The following is a 24,120-nucleotide window of genomic DNA, read 5'->3' on the forward strand; positions in this document are numbered from 1 at the left end:
ATGTATCCATAGGTTTACAAAAATTATTCAGAATACAAGTACAAGAAATAAAAAAACAAGCAAACAAAACTTTTGATTTTTCTGGGTTTTTTTTTCCAAATCTGTTTAAGTAACCAGGTACCATGACGCCTGATTAATTTTATTCATATATGACTTTTTTTAGACCTATGAGTAACCAGTTACGATAACGATTAATTTAGATTCTTTTGTTTAGATTTGATTTTGTTTTTACACTTGACTAAGTAACCAGGTACCATAGCAATTGGTTTTTTTTTAGATTTGATTTTTTTTTCAAACCTCGCTGTAACCAGTTACGATTATAATTAGTTTAGATTTTTTGTTTGAATCTTATTTTTTTCCAAGTCTGGCTAAGTAATCATTTACCAATGCAACTGTCTCTGTTTTTTTTTTAATTTTTTTTTCAGACCTAGTTATAACCAGTTACTTTCAAGATTAATTTAGTTTATTTTTTTCATATCATTTTTTTTTCTTCCAAATCTCACTGAGTAACCAGTTACAATTCAGTTGATATTTTGATAATGGTACATTACTTAAAAAAATAAAAATTATTTTTATAGTTGTAACCAGTTATTATAACACCTCTTAAATAATCAAACTGATTTTTATAGTTGTAAATGGTTACCACACATCATTAAAAAAAAATAGACAGTAGCATACGATTATTATCACCAAAAAAAAAATTAAAATTGTTTTGATGTGAATCTTGAGGATGCCACACCAGCAAACGATGACTGCAGAATCAGTTAACTTCTTCTTCTATAGAAATCTATGCGTATATATACATATATATTCATATATATATACATATATATATTCATATATATATATACATATATATATACATATATATATATATGTATGTTACTGATTGAGCCTAGAAAATCTGAAGCTTATAACAAGAAAAATATGATAAAATAATAAAATCTATGAAAATAGATGATGAAAATTTAGGAATAATAACCGGTGTAAGCATACTGTCCGAAGTTGACAGCTGCGTGGTGAGCGGAGGCTGTCCATGCTATGTTGGTGACGATGTCTATGAGGTCTTGCTTCGTCTTTAGGTCCGGCCACCCGGGTGCGTCCTTCTTGTCAGCATGACCTACGGTTCTAATCTCAGTCCACCATGCTTGTAGCTCTTCATCACGCTCTACCTCGCTTGAGCTAGCATAGTAATGGTTCACGTAGTCTGTGACCCATTGTTTGATAGAGCTCCATATGAGAAGACCATCGTTGGCATAAGGGTAATCTTCAATTATTAACCTTAGAGAAAGAAAAAAAAAAGAATAGACAGAAGAAAAAGAAAAAGAGGAAGAAGAAAAATAATAAAGAAATTAGAGAAGAAAAAGAAGACGTGTGTATATATATATATATATATATATATAAAAGGATTAGTGTGAGCGATGAGGCTGAGGTTCTGGTACTTGGAGAGCTCGGATTTGGTGGAGCTGAGGTCCATCTGGAGCTGCCGGAGTTGATGTTGGAGCAGAGTGATCACGCCCACGCAGCCGTAGACGGGGTCGTGGAGTTGATGTTAAGATCCATCTCTCTCTCTATTTATATATATATATATATAAACTTGTTGTAAAGAACAGTTTGGCTAAAAAGCCATGATTATATTATGTGAAACAACCTTGAAATGGAATAACACCAGCTATATCACTTTGTTAATCCAGATTAATTTCTATAGCCTATGGTAATTTATTTTTTATATTTTATGGAATTACCATATTTTAAACTCTTTTTTTTTAAAACTTACCATATTTTGTATAATTATTTTTTTTCCCATAAATTTAGAAATTATATATATATTTTCCCATATTTATGTAAACTTCTCTCAATCTATATATATATATATATATATATATATATCACCTTTGCATTTTTTTTCTTCAACAAAGATAAACACTTCTCAATAATGTTCAAATGATAGTAGGCTGAAAATAGTTATAAATTTATAACATTTGCTTATATTTCATCTCCTTATAAAAAAAAAGTGGTATTATTAAAAGATGAAATCATTTTAGTATTTTTACAATATGAAATAAATGTGATATTTTAAATTAGGTTTTAATAATATGATATTTTTCATAGCAGACACTTTTTTGGTACAAAATTTTTGTGTACATTCAACAAAATAAAGAATTTACTATAATAATATCACATATACTATTTACAAAATTATATACAATATATACTGTTTTATTAAATAGTATAATTATATAAACACAATCTCACTAATTAAGCCACTTTCCTAATTTTATTTTATATACATATATATATATATAATTTTCCATATTTAATATTATAGAAATTCAACTAATAAATTAAATACAATTTCATGAAATTTGAATTACCAGAAAAACAAAACAAAAATTGTCTAAATAAAATTGTTTAATATGATTAACTAATATAGTGAAAAAAATAAACATAAACGTATTCAGTATAAAAATACTCATTCAACAATAAATTAACAAAAACGTTTATATAACTATAATATGTTATTCTAATGTATTATTTTATTTTTATTAATAAATGTTAAAAAAATGACAATTATGTATGATTATAGCATACTCGTCTAACTTAAATATTTTTGTTTATTTTACTATATCATGATAAAAATAAATTAAAACAATGTTTAAGAATAGTACTATTCTCTAACATATACGCAAGTGTTTATTTTATTAAAATAAAATTCACAAACATGACAACCATGGGCGGACCCATATGATTCGAACCAATGACCTCCAAGAGAGTATGAGAGTCAATTTTGACATCCCACCAATTGCATTCCATGAAATAAGTAATCATAACTAATATTTAATTACATGTAAATATATTTTTAGCACTAAAATAAAAAGAATTACAAAGTCCCACATTTTTTTAGGAGTTAAAGGTTATCTGATTTTCAACTATATAATCACCAAATTCGTTTTTATTTTATCAAAAACACTTCTTTGAAACTTTTGTAGTTTTTAACAAGTATAGTTTTTATTCTTTTTAGTTAATTTTAAATTATTATAATGATCTAAAAAAAATTATAGTAGAAGAATTATTGGGATTCACTCATCACTTGAAGAAGAGATATCTCTTCAGGTATGTATGTGTTATTATATAAAAGTAAAATTGTTTCTCTATATTTATTTGATATTTTTATCAATATAAATGTGTATTTATGAATACAAATTATATAAGAAATGTACAAGTGTGTACATTTAGTACAATGGTACTTGGGAAGATCGTTGTAATTATAAAGATTTTGGTACACCAATTTAAAGTAAAAAATATCAATTAAAAAATAAACAAATTTTTTTAAAGTACAATATATTCATTCATCATTGACAAAATAAAATTATGAAAAATAAATATAAACATAACTATATATTTATTGCAATAAATATTCATAAAAATAAATATAAACATATATAAATTAACATACAAAACAATCCAGAAAATAAAAAATGACATCATGAGTATAACATAAATATAAACAAAATTGTTACTAACAATAACCAAGACATTAAATTTAAAATAAAACTATATTATTCAATTTAGAAAAATAAACAAACAATAACACTATAATTTGGTAGAGAGAGAGGATCACGATTTGATTTATTATTTGACATATATAATTTGGTTTTTTTAAAGAGAATGATAGTGTGAAAAGGTAAGTAAAATGAGAATTTATGCTTATGAATGCAAATTTCACATTTTATGTTTAACAATAAATAGTATTTAAAAATAATATAAAATAAAATCAGAAATAAAAAATAATTTAATTAATTAAAACCTAAAAATAGTTAGGATTTGTATAAAAAAGATATTCTTATTATAATATCAAAATAGTAATATAAAATATTATTGTAAAGTGATGTAAAATACCCCAAAGGCTTTTAAACATTGGTTTTATACTTTTTTTGGACCCTATATTTTTTCTCATTACCTGTTTGGACCCTATATTTTGATAAATTACTTTTTGGATCCTATGTTTTGTAAAATTGTTAAAATAGAACTCTAAACCCGATTCTGGTCAATGTTTTCTCAACTAAAATTACAAATAATTTACCAAACTAACAATTCATAATAAAAATAAAATCATTCTGCTTAAAAACTGTGTTGTTATATTCAATTTTTTCTTCATCAAAATTGAGTTTAGGGTTCTATTTTAATCATTTTACAAAACATAGGGTCCAAAAAATAATTTATCAAAACATAAGATTCAAACAGGTAATGAGATAAAACACATGGTCAAAAAATGTATAAACCCTTCAACATTTGCAAATAATGATTGTTTGCTGTCACATTTAATGTTTTATAGAATAAGCTAACCAAATTGCATTTTTTTAAAAATAATAATAATAACGATAGAACTCTCAACTCCCCCAACAAGCATTCTTTTATAAAATCCACCCCAACAAGCATTCTTTTACTACCGGCCAAACCCCAACAAACACTCTTCCCAAATTGTCACCTTTTATTACAAACCCAATATCAAATATACTTAATTGAACTAGATACAAACACGTCCAAAATATGCACGGTTGCTTAATTTTATTTATAAAATTTATTAATTATTTTTGTTAAATTTATATTAATGTCATATAAATTTTAAATAAATATCTTAGTTTAATTAAGTAATTTATTTATTTGTTTAAGTTTATATTTGTTCTAGTTTTTGAATTTGGGAATGACAAAAATTTAAGTTTCTACTAATTTAAAAAAAAAAACAATTTGTTGCTAATTGACAATAAATTATATTATATGATTAATATGATATTATTATAATAAGTGAGTTTTATTTAAGTTATAAAATATATGATTTTATTATTTTTAAATAATTATTATTGTAAAATATCTAAAAAATATCATATTTTAATTTGTTTAATTATTTATTATTTTTAAATAATTATCATTGTAAAATATCTCAAAAATATCTTATTTTAGTTTTTTTAATTATTTATTTTATTTAAGTTTAAGTGTTTACAAACTACTGTTAAATATAAGAATATTCAGTTAAATATAAAAATATTTCGTTAAAGTTAACATTAAAAAAATAAAAAATAAAAAATAAAAAACAGTTAAAACCAAGAATTTCCGTTATCCACCAACTTATTATATATACTAGATACAAACAACATACAATATGCACGTTTGTTTAGTTTTATTTATAGAATTTATTAATTACTTTCATTAAATTTATATTAATATTATTGTAAAATATCTCAAAAATATCATTTTTTAATTTTTTTAATTATTTATTATTTTAAAATAATTATCATTGTAAAATATCTCAAAAATATTTTTTTTAAATTATTTTATTTAAGTTTAAGTGTTTACAAACTACTGTTAAATATAAAAATATTCTGTTAAATATAAGAATATTTCGTTAAAATTAACGTTAAAAAAATAAAAATATTTAAAATTAAGAATTTTCGTTATCTACACACTTATTATATAGAAGAGATAAACATATTATTTACTACGTTTGTTTATTAACTTCATAATTTAAGTTTAGTACCTATGGAGGCCAATAGATTAATCGTGTTCACTAGTATTAATCAACTACTTTTCTTAATCAACTAGAACAAATCTTAAACCCTAAAATCTAGATGGCCACTTCCCCATTTTTTTTTCTTATCTATGATCCAACACAAGCCATAAATCTTAAACGTACAAGGAAAAAAAAAAAAAAACCAGTTGTGTATTAATGAGTTAGAAATCTTAGCCTCATCCAGTTTTTCAACGACCACCACTATTTGATCTATAAAATTAATGAGATGTCGATGTTATGTATTCTGTTGAAAATGACGTCGTTTTCTTTAATATGCAACAAGTATATGGCTGTTACATCTTTAAAAGAAACGCTATCTTATTAATATGTGGAATCTTTAATTTCATAAAATTATAACCTTTAAAAGGAATTTTAGTAGAATATGTACGTAGCATTTTCCAGTCAATAAACTAATTCCAAATTTTCTCAAAAGATAAATAAATAAATAAACTAATTCCAAATGATATTAATGGGACATAACATATAACAACTACAAGAAATTTTTTCTTTTTGCCGTGACCTTTTTTCGCCGCAAAAATTCTTGGAAAATATTTTTATAGATTTATGAAATTATTTGCAGTGAAAGAGAATTATTTGCGGCGAGTAGATCACCGCAAAAATGGTTCAAATTTGGTAAGAAAAACTTCCGCCAATCTGATTGATTCGTTGGAGTATTTGAATTATTTGCGGCAAAATTAGTTGCCGCTAATAAGGTCAAAAAATTGATTATTTTCATAAGGTTATTTGCAGCGAAATTATAAGTATTTGCGGCGACATTTTTTCAACACTTTTTAATTTTTCTATTATTTAACTACAAAATAAACTTTATTAAATTTTTTTGTTTCAAGAAGTTAATAATTTTAAATAAAAATATAAGTTTTGTTTTACTCTTTTACAAAATATAATTTTTCATAAAAAATTAATTTAGTTTTAGAAAATAATTAACCTTGGTGTTAATAGTAATTTTTTTTTTTGGGATTTTTTTAACTTTTCTTTCAATTTTTGGGTGTTAATACCTTGGTGTTAATAGTTTTTTTTTGGGGGGGGGGGGGGGGATTTTTTTAACTTTTCTTTCAATTTTTATTTCATTTAATTTTCTCTTTGCCTTTCTTGTAAACTCTTAAAAACAAATTTGAAAATAAATAAATAAATCGGGTTTGATTGGCGACGATCGAGACCGATCCGTGCATTTTGAACACTAAATTCAACAATAGTACTCTTGATTAATACTGATTATTATTCTTAGAACAACCCGAATAACGAATAGCGATCCTTTCGTTGATTAGGTCTGGAATAGTACATAATCACTCAAGGTTGCCTTAGAATACTACATATAGTTGAGATCGACGGTGATCGGGACTGATTTGTGCATTTTGAATACTAAAGTCAACAAGAACACTCTTGATTAGTGTGATTAATATTCTTAGAAAACCCCGAATAGTGATCACTTCCTTCGACCCTCATAAAGTCTAAGATCAAGGAAATCATGTTTATCCACTGCTCTGCCCGCAGTTGGTCCGATCCACCCTCAAAGGTAGGAGGTTGTTGCTTCCTGAATCTTTCGTACAAGGGCTCCCACCTGCTCTTAGTCGTAGGCTGAACCGGCGCTAGCGCCACATTCTGCTGTATTGGCAACCCCGCAGCATGAGGTGGGGCCTGTTGCCTCATTTGACGGAGTTCTTCCTCTGTTCTCTGCAGTCTAGCCTCCATTTCGTCCAATATTTGTTGCCAGTTCTGTGGGGCAGGTGGAGGGTCCTGACCCTGATTGTCATCCTCGGCTCTACTGCCGCGGAGTCTAGCTGATTGTTGAGGCATCTCAACAAATATGCCTGTAACCAGCGACACCGCTCATTAGGCATGATAACAACATCCAAAACCACCTCCCAAACACATCAGTCATCCACAATAATATCTCATATAGCATATAACACACAACGGGCCATGCCCTAACATCATGCATATGTTAATTCATTCATCATGCTCTATACAAAATAAGCAGGCAAACAGGGCATTCAAACACATGTTCAGACATATCAGCCAATCTTACCAACCAACCCTGAGTTAAGCCTGTCACTGACTGCGTGTGTACATGTTCAGTCAATCTCCAGAACCAATAACATTGGCTCGCTCTGATACCAACTTGTAACGCCCTACTTCCTTAGAGTCGTTACTATGTGAGTTTAAAATCGTGTTTTTAACTCGCTAATCGAGGTTTTAAATCAAACAGTGTAATTAAGCCATAAGCAAAGGAAAGACTTGAGAAATAGTAATTTCCATAGAAAATTATAAAAGTTTTACACTTGGGATCCCAAAATACAGTTTAGAAATATTTACAACATATAAACTGAACCAAGTCGACTAGATGACAAAATCTAGGTTTATTTACAAGCATCTCCCAAAAACCTCTGGCTGTGGCAGCCAGGCTGGCCAAACATGTACACGCCGCCTCACGCCTACTGTACTCATGGTTGGTTGATCTTCTCTTTACCCTTACCTGCACCACAGAGCATCTGTGAGTCGAAGCCCAGCAAAAAAACCCACAAACAGATAACATATGCAACACATATATCAAGCATATAAACAAGCCACCAATGGCTAAACACATACGGCCTAGCCGTCCCAGGCGTTTACCAAGCCCTGGGTTCGCGGACCACGCCGTGAGGATATCCCAAGTATCCTTCTAGGGACTCGCACTCCACGTGCTCAACACTGCTCCCGGCCCTTCGCCGTTCTCATTCTACACCGTTCCCGACTCAAGTCGTTCATTCACATCATAATATACATAGCATAACAAGCAAGTATAGTATTCTAGTATATTCAGCTAAAGGGCTACGCCCCGCAGTTCTAACATATTGGGCTCGGCCCTGCATATCAATTCTATTCAAATACATTGGGCTCAGCCCTGCACACAAGCTCTATGGAAACAAGGGTTTTCTTACCTGAATTCCGAGCTTTCTGAGCACCGATGCCCCGAGCACAGTCCTCTAACGTGAGCCTCGCTGAAACCCTAGTCACAACACATTAACAATGTCCATCCATCAAATTCTAATCCCATAAATGACTTCGAGCCATAACCCTAACCTCCGGGACCTTGAACTCTATCAATCCAGGTGATAAAATCCATCCCGAGCCTTACCCATTAAGTTCCCAAGCCCAAATACCCTTAAAAACTCAGATTGGCACTAAGGGCCGCGGCCCCACCCACAAGAGTCGCGGCTAGCCTCGAAACAGAGGCTAGCACCACACTGACCCCCACACGGGCCGCGGTGCGCCCACCAAGCGCCGCGGCGCGCATGAACCTCTCGGCCTCCCATGTCCGCGCGCGCACGCGGGCCGCGGCGCTCCCCACCGAACCCAGATTTTCACACCATTTTTCTAAACCTTTCCTCAAGCCAATTCATCCTAAAACTTGGCTAACATTCCCAGATATCCAGCACAGTTATTCCAACTCAAAAAAAAACATCAAGACCCCATTAAAATATGCTCCAAAACTCAGCTAGAACACCCAAAGATAAATCAAGCTTAGCTAACATGCAAGCCCCTATAACCAACAGAAATTTAAGACTAAACCTTAGTAATTAGAGCTTACCTTGCAGAGCTTAGTCCCTAAGTTTGATCCTCAATTCCCAAGCTTCAAGTTCCTAGAGTATCCCAGCTGAAATCCTCCTAATTCCTAGCCAATTCCTTTGAGTTTCCCTTTGAGTTTTGTCTTAGAGAGTGAAAGAGAAAGAGAGGTAAGAGCTATCTTCAGTTATGAGGTAATGTGTGTGTGTGTGTCGGTTTCCCCAAGGTTCTAAGTAATTCCTCCTTTTTGTTTTATTCAGCTTAAGTCTATATGGTTACCTCAAGGCTCGGGGTACCAAAACGTCCCCGAGAGCGAAATGGTAAATTTCCCAAATATTCTCGTCTAGACATTCTATCCTCAAATATATCTTCAAATATTTATTTTCATGTCCCAATAATCCCATAACACACCTAGTACCCAGATTACCCCTCGACTCACCCCGAGTCCGAATCTCAACCCCGTTGTGACTCTCTAGCTAAGCGCTCCCCAGGACTGTCTCGGATCGTGCTGCACAAACATATCACATACATATAACATTTATCACATTTATACCCCTAATATCCAGATGGGGTCCACATGCCTATCTAACTTAACTAAACATGCATCACAATCATATATACACATAAATCCACATACAAACATATTAATCCACTTATTGCCCTCCAAGCACACTAATCAGGGCCCTAAGCCCGATTAGCAAATTCGGGTCATTACAATATATATTTTGGTTATGTTAATATTTTTATAAGAAAATTAATTATGTTAGTAATAGGAAAAAATATTATTGTGTTTGGATTATTGATTTCATTTTAATATATATGTATTTAATTAGTTAAAATTAATTTTAAAAGTTTGATGTAAAATAATTTATAAGTTTGATTTGTTAGGATAAAAGTTTGTTGTTTATTTAATTTAAAAGTATGATGTTAGTAATATGTGAGTAAAAAAAAAAATGTTGGTTTGAATTATTTTACTAATTTATTGTATTAAATATTTTGTATGTTCGGAGACTGGATTTAAGTATTATTTGCAGGGTTTTAAATTTTGGGATAGGTAGAAATATAGTCGTTATGCTGCCGAAATTTGAGTAGATTTTTATTTAATTAAATTACGAAATAAATATGATAAAATTAAAGTTTAAATTAATGTAAGATTAAATTAATTAAATAAATTATTAAAATTAAACTTTAACAATAATATTATATTTTAACATTTAAAGAAATAAAATAAAATATTAATAATTAAAAAACTTATAAAAATTAATATTTAATAAAATTATGAATTATTATAAAATGAAGGTTTAAATTAATCTATTCAGATAATTTAACTTAACAATAATTCAAATAAAATGTTAGCAAATAAAATAAATAATAAAATTAGATTTTAATAATTATAGAAGATAAAAAAATAATAAATAAAAATAAAAATTAATCAATTTTTTCTATAATTAATTTAACAAATGAAATAAACTTTTCAGTTTAAAATTAATATCAATCATTATAAAATTAATGTAAGGCTTAATTAGTTTGGAAACAATACATTATCTTATGGTTAAGTTGCTGAGACAATACAAAGCAGACATTGAGTTCTTGTCTCAGTGTCTTCCTCCCGAATCTCGTCCACCACCTCAAAAATGACGGCTGCACCTTCACAAGCTCCACCACCGCCTCCATATATGTTCGGAGATGACGCACCTACACATGTTCCCCCGCAGTCCTACCTCTATCTATATTTAAGCATGGCAAAATGGGGTGATGGGGCGGGGCGGGGCCCCGACCCGACGGGGCATCTTTGGCCCGGTAAAAACGGGGTGGAGTTCGGGGCGGGGCGCTGTCCCGCCCCGCCCCGCTAGGAATTTAAACGGGGCGGGGCCGCCCCACCTCAATTTTTTTTTTTGTATACTCTAACTCAATTCTCTCATGCTACTTATATACATAGTACGTAAAATTGACATTTTATATGTAGTTTATAATATTTTTAATTCTATATAGATTAAAAAGAATTATAAATATTGAAAAATATGTTTTATATCATTCATCCTTATTCTTGTATTTATTTTGTAAATTTTAAAATAAAAAAACAAAATATAATATTTGATGGTGTAGTTGATACCAAGTGTAAAATATAAAGATTGCAATAAAAAATAATATTTAGGCTTGGGGAAAATTCTAAAATTATAATTTAATATTTCTTAAAAAAAAAAGTTAAATGGGGCAAATGGGGCGGGGCACACCCACCCCGATTAAGCCGTGGCGGGGCGGGGCAAAATGTTCGCGGGGCGGGGCAGACCCGCCCCATTTACATCCCTATCTACATTTAGAAATAGCGCGTCTTCGTCAATACCTCCACCACAATCTCCACCGCCTCTAATCATTCAGTTTCCAGATGACAGTGGCGATGATGATGCGATCAACTTATGATAGATTATATAGTATATAAATAGTAGTGTTTATTTGTTTTAATACTATTAAGATAATTATTAATATTAGATTATATGGTCTAATTTCTTATCAATTAATGGAGACTACAGTTATGATTTAAAATTTTATTACATATATTTTTTTTTAAAATTTTTGTTACACTATTTGTGGCAAAAATATATTGTATTTGCGATGAATTATTCGCCGCAAATAAGCGTCAGACAAGAAAAATCAGCCATTATTTGTGGCGAATAATAGGACTATTTGCGGCGAATTATTTAAAATTTTCGCTGCAAATAAGGGTCAGTTACGACAAAATTCAGAATTATTTGTGGCGGATTTATTGATATTTGCAGCGGGCATTTTTTCGCCACAAATAATAGTTTTACGATGACCTTTTTGCGAAGAAATATTTGCGGCGAATTTTTGTCGCAAATGTTATTTGTGGTGAATTGTGGGGGTATTTGCAGCGAAATTGATCGCCGCAAAAATCCTAATTTCTTGTAGTGAACCCTAAAAAATGATAATAAGAATAAAAATAAAAATCAGGTGGAATAAGATTTATTGAAAAAAGTTAATTAAAAATATTATTATTTATTGGAATGATTTTTTTCTTTCTATTTTAATAAAAAATAACCAATTCACAAAAATAGTATTAAAACTAATCATTTTATAAGAATAACATTCTAATAATACTTTAAATTATAACCAAAGAAATAAAATAAGTTGTAAAGAGAAAAGAAAAACAATTATGTAAATGAATTCAAATAACTCGTAAAAATGTTGATATATATATATACTAAGGTATTGTTTCAACTCCGGACGGACAAAAATGAAATCCTACGTAATACATTTTCGTCAACTTAAATTGTAGAGCAATTAAACAATTAAACAATAGAGCGAATGAATAATGAAGAGAAACAAGAGAATTTTTACGTGGTTCAGCAGTTAATTCTGCCTAGTCCACGAGTCTATGTTATTAAGACTTAGAGTTTTTTGGAAATTTTTCAGAGATGAATTACCCAGAACTTTCTCTCCAGAAAATCAAAAATTGATAATTTACAAGTGGTCATTCCTTCTCTATTTATAGGGAATGTTACAGAGTTCATTCCCACATATTTCGGGAAGATATTCTGTACATCAATTCAAATAATGACATTAAATGCAATATCTCCTATATACATGGAAACGTCCAATACAAATCGGGAACATATAACAGACTAAATGGTATCCCTTAAATATTGGGATTACACAACAATAAATATGTTCACACGTAATAGGCTACCCCAGGTGACTCATCAGGTCTTCGAGATTAGCAATCGGCATTGTGACTGTCAAGACTTATGGAATCGTTACGAACTTGTCATCTGACTTCAGAACATGCTCGGAGTAGATAGATAATGTCGAAGCTATTACACCCGATCTTGCACTTCCCAAGCTCGGACTGTCTTATCTGAAGACACTCGATAGCAGATATATCTCAGTGTCGTGTCATTTCGAACTCAGAAAGTATCTCGAGATTACACATCCTTGAGGTCGTTGTTTTACTTCAGAGATTTTACGGCTGGACTATATGATGTTTTCATACATTTCGAACTCACACCTGACGAGCCCAATTTTCGGGGTCATAACCTCTTGTCTCAAAATGTAGGTGTAACACGATTGAATAAATAAGTTAAGAATTCTTTTTTTAGAAAAATTAAAACTTAAATGTAGTATAATTTTTTAAAATTTATAACAATTGTAAATATCTACAAAAAATATTTAAAATAGTGTATTCTCAAATTTTTGGAAAATATTTTCCTCTATTTTTTTCTTCGAGACAAGGCCTAAAGAATTTGAAAATTGGAACTAATATATCCGTACAATTAATTAATTATTCCATATTAGATTTCAGGTGAAATAAGAAGGAAACTCCATAGTATGGTACTTTAGAGTGTCTAATACTCTATATAGTTATTGATGTAAGTTAATATTAGGTGACACACATTTCAGTTAAACTAAATTAAAATATATGAAACTAAATAATTAAATTGAAACCAATAGCAATAGGATAGAAATGCTAAAAATAATTGCAACTGGCTCACACAATCAAACAACAACCAATTGCCAATTTGATTGGTAATGAGTTTGACTTTAAACCACTATAATTGCTAAATTGCAAACCCCACAAGTCTTAGCCTCCTCTCACTACCACAACAATGATAACATACCAATGATACCATTATTAGTTTCAATTTGACAATAACGCCTAACCAAAAGAAGAAAAAAAATTTACTCATCCCAAAATTTTCCGAAAATACACATTATATACACTACACTACAGGCGCCCACGCGAATAATTAACAAGCCCCAAAAATAATGATAATAATAATAATTTTGAAACAAGTTACACTATATTGCATTAACCTAAGAAATTGAACTAAATTAAGCCTAATTAGAATATTGGTATTACAGTTGGTGACGGTTACTCTCATCTCCTTGCCAACTCCAAACGATGTCCTTTAGCGCTGGCCTAACATCCTCGTCGCAGAACTTGGCGTACTCGAGCGTGTCGCCGCTCGATTTCGAGAACTCCACCACGGCCAGCTCCGGCGCCACCTCGTAAACCTCCACCACCACCGCCAGCTTCCCTTTCCTTCCTTCCACTTTTTTACTCATCTTTACCTTGTATTCCTTCTCCAACGAGAACCCGAAGTTGAGCTTCTTCGCCGCCGATTGAAGCTTCGTTAAGATGGCCATGGCTGAACACTTGGACGTGAACATCGACCGTGACTTCCTCTTGCTCTCGAACATGCTCGACAAATCGAAACCGGACGACATTGAAGAGATGAACTCGAACGCGTTGTAAAACGGCGGAGGAGATAAAGACGATGATGGAGACTTGGTTTCCACTACTTCTTCTTCTTCGTCGTCTTTGTTTTCTTCAATCGAAAACTCTGCTATGGGACGAGTGAAACCCTTTTGAAACCAGGGGTTTCTCATTATCTCCGGAATGGAGATTCTCTTCACCGGATCAACAACCAAGAGCTTGGATATCAAGCTCTTTGACTCCTCGGAAAACCATTGCGGAAACTCGTACTGTCCTTTGAAAACCTTTCTGTACATTTTCATGACGTTCTCGTCTTGAAATGGAAGATACGCTGCTAGCAATACGAAGAGAATTATGCCACAAGACCATATATCGGCCTTGGCTCCATCGTACCCTTTTCTTTTTAAGATCTCCGGCGCCACATACGCCGGTGTGCCGCACTGCGTGTGGAGCAATCCATCGTTTCGGAGCTGCTCCGGCAAAGCAGAGAGACCAAAATCTGATACCTTCAAATCTCCATTCTCATCCAAGAGAAGATTTTCGGGCTTCAAATCTCGGTGTGAAACTCCACGACTGTGACAAAAATCAACGGCGCTTACCAATTGTTGAAAGTACTTTCTAGCCACGTCTTCGTTCAATTTTCCTTTCAAGACCTTGGCGAAGAGCTCGCCACCTTTAACATACTCCATAACGCAGTAAACCTTTCCTTTTGTGGCCATGACTTCTTTGAGCTCCACAATATTTGGATGACGAACCAATCTCATCACTGAGATTTCTCTCTTGATTTGATCTATTGGGCCTTCTTTTTTCACCTGGTCCTTGTTTATAACCTTAATCGCCACGCTCTCACCTGTCACCAGATTCTTCCCGTAGTAGACTTTGGCGAAGGTTCCTTGCCCAAGTTGCCTTCCCATCTCGTATTTCCCAAACAAAATGTTTCTGGGAAAGTTGTCCTGCATCTTCGTGTTTTGCTGCTCTTCTTCGTCCATTTTCTGAGTTTAATTCGATCATAAATAAATCACCCAGGTGAGAAAAAGTGGAGATCTAACTTGGGTAGTGAATGAAACGATCGGAATGGAAAAAACGAATCATGATCAAGACCCCGGAAAACTGACACAAAACCAGGGCTAAAAGAAACGTTTTTCTTGGTATCAAAGACTTAATTAGTATGACTTAGAGCTATAAATATGGCGATTGAAGAGGTAGAAAATAGAGTGAGGTATGACTAGTGTTTGGTAACACGGTTATTGTTGTTATGTAACGATTGGAAGACATGGTTTTCTTTTTTTCAGGCTTTTTTTAGGTGTCTGGAATGAGCGGTATTGGATTGGACTGGCTTGGTATAAATATCTAAAACTTTTATTATAATTATTGTTATTATCTTTTTTCAAAAAAAACAACGTTTGTACCAATTGGAGAGAAGAAGTGATAAATGATAGTGACTCATAATACGACATTTTTTCTGTCATCTTTCTCTTCTTGGCGGTTTTGGATATAATGAAGCTTCCGGTTCCGGATATGGTACAGTGCGGCTATATTTGCCAAATACCAAGCCCTGGTTTTTAAGATTCAGAGGCGGGTACGTTCAAAATCAGTCAATATAAATATACTAAAAAATAATTAATATAAGTCATTTTTTATTATGATTATGGCTAGCTGGACAAAACTGATCATTAGTGTTGTGACATATGATTAGTTTAGTAGTAGATATTTATAATCTTATTATTATTATTATTATTATTATTTGATCTCAAATTTGGGGTGGGAGAGTATGACATTATTGGTACTAATGTGAATTTCACTCTCCCACCCCAAATAAGAGTGTAAAATAATAAACAATTATGCAAAGGTAAAGGTCAAGAGCAAGAGGAAGACAAGACCTTAGCTGGAGGCACATCTGATTATATCAATTATGTGAGGTGGAGAGGTGTGAAGTCCAAGCGTTGTAGATAAAATTGGAATATTGTTTGGTTAAGTTCTAATGAAGGAGCAATTGGGAGGGACAGTTGTTTATCTATCATCAGTCTGAGTCATGATGACACGGAGCCACGTTTGGTTGACACAATCTTTTTCATTTTTGCTTATAAGCTGTAATTGGTTACAACTGTAACCAATGTGGCCAGCCTCGGTCAAATAAGATGATTATGCTTTTCAAACGAGAAGATATTAGGCGCCAGAATTAAAAAAATTATAAAAAAAATAGGAAAATACTATTTTTCTGAATGAGTTCATTTGTTTTGTTAAACGATATGTCTGATAGTGTATTTTACAAAAATATCAAAATAATAGTTTGTACTTAATTTTGATCAAAATATTCTAATTATGAAATTAATTATTGGATGGTTAGTTATGCGATAAGTTTAAATAAATAAGAAAAATGTTCGAGTAGCTGAAAATGAAATATTATATTTAAAAAAAAATTGACTAAAATTTGGTATAAGATATTATTTTGTAAAACACATGGTCTGAATTGTCATTTAACAAAATACAAGATCTGAATTATCATTTAACAAAATACAGGGTCTGAATTGTCATTTAACAAAACACAGGCACCGATCATGTATTTAGGAAAAACACAAGGCTAAACTAGTATTTTCCTGAATTAAAATGATATTTAAAAAATCATTATTTTTTTATTTCTTTTAACTAAAGAAAAAAGCTCAATTGATCGGGTGTGGGTGTGGGTGTGAGAATGTGTGTGGGAGGGATAGAAGTTCAAATCTCCATTACACATATATAGGGGTTATTACATTAGGGACTTTATTTTGTACCTATTGGTTGGAATTTTTTTTGTTTTCGAAACATAAATAAGTTGCAAACCCTAATTTTTTTATATAGTCGTGTATTGTAGTTATAGAAAACCTACTATAAATTTTCAAAAAATTCTAAATAATTTACGGTGCTGAAATTATGATTCAAATATCTTGTTGTACGCGTGAAAAAAACTGTTTGAATTCTGATTTCGACACCCTAAATTATTCATAATTTTTCAAAAATTTGTAGAAGGTCTTCTGTATAAAAATAATGAGATTATAACTTATCAGTGTATCAAAAATAGAAAAAAAATCCTACCAGTAGGAACTATTTTAGAATTCCTACTGTAAAAGCTCCGAGTATGAACGTTTTTAGAATTACACAATAGCAATTCTAAAAAAGTTCCTATTGGTAGGAATTTTTTATATTTTTGATACACTGATAAGTTATAATCTCATTTTTATAGTTATAGAAGACCTTTCAAAAATTTATAATAATAAAAATAAGCATACCCAACTTTAAACCTAGCATCTTTTTCTTTTTCCCTCTCATTTCCCAACTTGTCCCCTCTCTTCTCTATTCTCTCTTTGCTTCTATGCTTCTCTCTCATCTCGCTCCCTGCAGCTTGTAGCTTATTTGAGGATTATGACAGGGTTTATAGGCTAGGAATGCATTAGTGTCTTTGTGGAGAATGGGGTGGGGTGGGCGCTTCGTCTTCGGCAATGTTGGTTGGTTCTCTCGGCAACGGTGGGATCTGCATGAGGTAGTGTTCTACAACTTAAGCATAGTAAGCCCCTCCTCCCTCTTTCTTAGTTCTACTTCTCAATATATTTTTAAATTTTTTTTGTTTAAAATTTGGAAACTCACTCTTTTTGTAAGTGGTGCAAGGCAGGGACATGCCTAAGTATAGGCGAGAAGAGCGCTCACATCCGGTGTTCTACTTCATCATTTAAAATACCTCTAAAAAACACACATTTTTCTATTTTACATATAAGTTTTGCATTTTACCATACATCAGATTTTCTATTTTTTTTTCTCTATATCATTTAAATATTATATTTTCAAACATTTTTTATTCATTTCAAATATTTTTTATACCTATCAATAATATCCTTATATATTTTAATGTTATAATATTGGGTTAAAGTATGAGTAGTGTACATTAGATATAGCTTTGTACTGTTGTTTTATCTAAAAATATTTGTAAAATACATCATCCAATGAATACTCATTTTTCTTAGTTTTAGCTATCTTTTACCGCGCTCACCGGATGGGAGTGCTCTTAGGCCCAAGCTTAGGGCTCCCACTCAAAAAAAAAAAGTCCCAAATTTTTTAGATACAGAAGTACCCCTAAATATTTTAAAAAATATAATTATATAAAGCAATTTTTTTTAAAAAAAATCTTCTTTTTCTTGGGTCTCACCCATCTCAAGCTTGACTCTAGTGCAAGCAGAAGACGGATCATGGATCTGGTGGTGTGATGAGACAACAAGGCATTGGGTGGTCAGTTCAGTTGTGGGTTTCCTGGTGAATAGCATCGAATTCGTCAAGCATTGGTTACATATTTGAGTTTTTTTTTTCTTCACAAATTTGAGTTCTAATATGTTTTACTATTGTTTTTGGATGATTCGTACTATAAATCTAAGTTTGTATTTACGAGTTTGATTTTGGTAATATGGAAAGCTAGCTTGTTTATATGAGTTTGATTTTGGGTAGTATAGATGTGTAAATATGACTATATAAGTTTGATTTTATAGTATGAATTTTTGTTTTAATGTTTATGTTATGCTTTGAGTATGATTTTTGTACCCTGATTCGGCATACATCTTTCATATGAGATAATACATTTTTGATTAAAAAATTATTCAAAACCTTTAGCCCAATCACTTACGATGTCACCAGCATAGAAGCCCTAGTTGTGCAATTAACGCCAAAAACTTTTGGTTTCAATTTATAATTGACGCTAAGAGTACATTTTTTCTAGTAGTGTCACATTAAACAAATGAGAATTATATATTTGTATATGATTGTTACTAATTTGTTACAAATAATAGTAATTTTTTTTGTTTATTTGTACAGCTTAATAAAAAAGAAATTTATCCAATAAAAAGTAATTATATCACTAATTCATAACACTAGATTAATGATTATTGTATTGCATCATATTAGCCTAGAAGCAACTCATGGTTGGCTAAAATATTTGGATATGTGAATATGTGGGAAGGGAGAGGGATTCTAATTCTCATTGTATTAAAAAAAAATCTAATGAGATTACATGTCATCTAACAGTGGATCCAGCTATCAATTAATTGTAATTATATATACATTGATATAAAAAACATATCAATTTGTAATTATTTGGGGACCCACGCTAAAAAAGGATTAAAGATGAATAAAAATGATTTAATATATATATAATATATATACTAGATACAATTAACTTGGTGAGTTTATTTGGTTTTATTTATAGAATTTATTAATTATTTTTATTAAATTTATATTAATGTCATATAAATTTTAACTAAATATCTTATTTTAATTAAATAATTTATTTATTTTTATTTAAGTTTATATTTGTTCTAGTTTTTTAATTTGAGAATTACAACAAAAGATTATATATTTTATGTTTAATGTAATATTAAATATTATACGTGGATTTTAAATTTAAATTTTTTGCTATTTTTTTAAAAAGTAATTTGTTGCTAATTGACAGCAGATTATATTATATATTTAATATGTTCTATTAAGTGAGTTTAAGTTTAATTAAATTTTATTTAAGTTATAAAACGTATGATTTTATTATTTTTTTAATAATTATCATTGTAAAATATCTCAAAAATAACTTATTTTAATTTTTTTAATTATTTATTTTATTTTATTTAAGTTTAAGTGTTTACAAATTACCGTTAAGTATAAAGAATATTCTGTTAAATATACGAATATTCCGTTAAAGTTAATATTAAAAAAAAATAAAAACCGTTAAAACTAAGAATTTCCGTTATCTACACACTTATTATATAGTAGAGATATGTTTTTACAATGAAAAAAATAATAAGACCTGTTTCATTCAAAATAGAAGATATTAAAACAAATAAATATTTTTAAAATACTTCTCTAAAACCATTAAAATAAAATAATAAAAATTATTCTAGCAGCTCCTAAAGGAAGGAGCATCTTCTAGCTAGCACATTAGTGTTTTTTTTTTTAAAATATGTTTTGAACCGTGTCAAAAAATCAATATAAAAGTGTGTAGATAACGGAAATTCTTGATTTTAACGGTTTGTTTTATTAATTTTTATGGAATATTCTAAATATTTAACGAAATGTTCTAAATATTTAGCGGAATATAACTTTAAAACTAATTAAAAATAGATATTTATTAATTTTATTAATATAAATTCAAATTCAAATATTATAAAATATCATTATTATAATAATATTTAATATAAGGCTACAAATATAATAATTATATTAATATAAATTCAAATTTAAATTTAAATGTTATAAAATATCATTATTATAATAATATATAACACAAGAATAGATATATAATAATTATATTAATATGAATTCAAATATCTCTTCTATAGAAAGTTAAGGAAAAATATAGGTTTTATAATTATTTTTTAAATTTTAAATTATTTTCTCTTTTTTATTATTCCTCAAAATAACTATTTTAAATTAAAAATTGATAAATGTTTTATTAAAAATAATAAAACAATGAATTAAAATAATTAAAAAAATATTTTTCCATTAATTTAAAATATAATTTTTTTAACAAAATTGAAGGAAAAATAGAAGTTTTAATTATTTTGATTCATTTTAAAGTCTTAAATCATTTTTTTTTTATTTTGAGAAAAAAATAAAAAAGTGAAAATAATTTAAAATTTAATATATATTTAAAATCATATATTTTTCTATAACTTTCCAATTATTTCTCAAAATAATAAAAAATATAGGTATAAAAGTGCAACAATTTTAAAACATTGAGTATATTTGTCGCCAAAATCTTTTTGGGTATAAAAGTGCAGCATTTTGAAGATATTGATAATATTTACTGCCGAAAAAAATATTATGTATAAAATTGCAACATTTTGAAAACATTATATATTTTAGCCATAATTTATTCAAATATTTATAATAGTATGTTTTTTTGGATATATATAGGGAACGACTACAGAGTTGATAGTTTTTTGTTGACATCGGTATTGACAAAAATTGGTTTCGGCATGTGGATAGCTATATATTCTAATTTTTTATTATGACAATGTACATATTGTAGTCATTTATAATACATCCCACAAAGTTTTAAGAAATTCTGAATAATTTACGGTGCCGAAAACAAGGTTTAAATAAATTTTTGCATACATGCACTAAAGAATAGGCAAGTGTGGAAAATTCGAATGTTTGAACATTATTCACTACAAAAAATCTTAGTTTAGTCACAATAAATTTTGTGATTAAAAACAAGAAAATTGTGACTAAAGAAAAATCATCTTACCTATGTCATCACTAAAGAGTCTGTGACTAAAAGTATTAGTCACCAAAATCAAAATTTGTTGTCACTGAATGTATTTTTAATCACAACAAACTTTATCACTAAAAATAATAGGTTGTGACTAAAACTACATTAGTAACAACTTGTGATTAAGTATGAGTTTTTAGTCGCAAATAATTTTTTTTTGTTACTAAAAGTGACATTTAGTCACACAAAATATATATTGTGAGTAAAAAGTTGTCACTAATTGTTACATTTAATTGTAGTGGTTTTCGATACCGTAAATTATTCAGAACTTCTTGAAAATTTGTAGAATGTTCTAAATAACTACAATATACACTGTGATAGTAAAAAATTAGAATTTAATAGCTATTTATATAACAAAACCAACTTTTGTTAACATCAGTGTTGACAAAATACTATTAACACCATAGTCTTCCGCTATATATATATATATATATATGTATATATATAATACATGTTGTTTTAATTTCATTATTTTTCAATAATTTCTAATTAAAGTAATTAGGATTTTGCACGAAGCCTAATTTGCTAGCTATATACATATACATAGAACCACCACCAGGAGGAATATTAAGCTCGACTGCTTCAATGGTTTTGGCTCATATACATACGTACCTATCCATGTAATACGTACGTATATACGTCGGTTCATGAAGTTAAAAACTTTGAACCTTATAATTTTTAGTTGCCTAGCTATATAGTTGCTATATATATGTGGCTATACACGTTTGTACGTACGTACATTAATGTATATATATGAACTAGTACAAGAGAAAGAACTTCACCACGATCACTATATTAATTGCAATCTAGAATCAAATCTGGCTGATTTTTTTTTTTAACCCTAGAAAATATTGTATTTGAGAGGAGAAATCATAATATATATTTTAAATTTAAACAAAAAATTCTACCATTTTAATTATTACTGTTTTGTTTGTTTTTTAATTTCTATCAAATTTTATATTACATGGGTCTCTTAAATTTGGGCCTCACCTGCCTCCCAGTCCAGAACAGATCCTTTCTCTTAAATTATTCTATCATTTTTATATACACGATCGATCGTAGTCCAAAAAAAAGAAAAAACAACAAAAAAAAGTGTGTGTTTGTTTGTAATTGTACGTGTACGTATATAAGTACGTATGAGTGCATGCATGCTTCCTAAATTGTCATCTTTTTGTTCTTGATGCTTCTAATGAACTTTCGTCCCATCATCACCAAATAACCAAATATACATATATGCCATCAGTGGATATATATATACAATATATAAATTTCTGTATTAATTAAACGTACATATATAAATTTCTGTAGTAAAAGTTGGATTTTACGTCTCTTATCATTATATACTTTGGTTTGTCCCAACATAAAAAAATATAATTAAGACCTCTTTCATTTTATATCAACTTCATATAAATATATAGCCATCAGTGGATATATATATACAATATAAGATTCTTTTTCTATATACATAGTATATTGTTCGCAATTTGCTGTCATCTATCTAAAATATAAGTTGCTATTTTTTTTCTTTCAATTTTCTGAACAATGTACCCCATTAAAATTTATATATTCCCTATTTACTAATAAAATTATGCTATAAACTAAGTATATATATATAAAAAAAAAAATTATGTGATTAATAATATGTAAATATGACCGATATTAATAATAAGTGTAGATCTCACATTTTGAGAGTCGAACGACATCAGCATTTTAAGAAAAAAACTCATCAAACGACATAAAATTGAATCGAAGAGTATCATACGACAAAACTGAAAATAAAAGAAAAAACGACAAAAATGACATAAAACGACAGAAGATACTGTAAATGGTTTGAATTTCATAAAAACAACATTAACCTCTCAAAACGACATTAGGAGCCTAGCAGGTGTGATGATGATACTAATTGTTTACGGTACTAATTAATTAATAATCACAAGTTCGGTAGGATTAGAAGTTAATTACACTGAAATTAACGATGAGTTGGTTTTGATTAATAATTAAATCATTTTTTTAGATTTTTCATACTCTCATAGTCTCTCAATATTTATTTGTGAGGAAATTACGTTTTATATGAGATTTTTAATAGAGTTTGCAAAAATATGGTTTTTTTCTTCAAAAAATTTTAATCTATGACTTTTTTTTTAAGAATTTTCACTTTTATGGGATTATTTTCGCATATATTTGTATAAAAGTTGGTTTATGTTATAATTTTACTTTTAATCAAATTTTATTAATTTGGAAGAGTATGTTTGTAATTTGATTATTATTTTCTTAACTTATTTGTTATTTTTATATTACTAATTTCATATTTAAAATTTTCTTTGGTTGTTTTGCAAAATTATTTTTTTGTAATATGAATTGTGTTTATTATTTTTTATATATTTTAAACATTTTTCCCATTTTTTTAGATTGTACATTTCTTTTTCAAATCATGGGTAAGATAACCAGTTTATTGATTGATCTTTGACTGCTATA

At 29.4% G+C, this 24,120-nt stretch overlaps 2 protein-coding genes across 2 annotated transcripts; both read right to left on the reverse strand.

Annotated features, from left to right (window-relative positions):
• Nucleotides 1-968: 968 nt before the first annotated feature.
• On the reverse strand, nucleotides 969-7,237 carry LOC133795169 (lipoxygenase 2, chloroplastic-like). The gene is made up of 2 exons (XM_062232621.1): nucleotides 7,149-7,237; nucleotides 969-1,281 (listed from the first exon to the last, which is right to left on the reverse strand). The coding sequence occupies exons 1-2, from the start codon at nucleotides 7,235-7,237 to the stop codon at nucleotides 969-971; spliced, it is 402 nt and encodes a 133-aa protein (XP_062088605.1).
• Nucleotides 7,238-13,806: 6,569 nt separating this feature from the next.
• Nucleotides 13,807-15,709, reverse strand: LOC133796470 (CBL-interacting serine/threonine-protein kinase 25-like). The gene has a single exon (XM_062234001.1). The coding sequence runs from the start codon at nucleotides 15,353-15,355 to the stop codon at nucleotides 14,006-14,008; it is 1,350 nt and encodes a 449-aa protein (XP_062089985.1). The 5' UTR covers nucleotides 15,356-15,709; the 3' UTR covers nucleotides 13,807-14,005.
• Between the last annotated feature and the right edge of the window lie 8,411 nt (nucleotides 15,710-24,120).

This window comes from Humulus lupulus, chromosome 8, assembly GCF_963169125.1.
Source record: "Humulus lupulus chromosome 8, drHumLupu1.1, whole genome shotgun sequence".
Taxonomy (NCBI): Eukaryota; Viridiplantae; Streptophyta; class Magnoliopsida; order Rosales; family Cannabaceae; genus Humulus; species Humulus lupulus.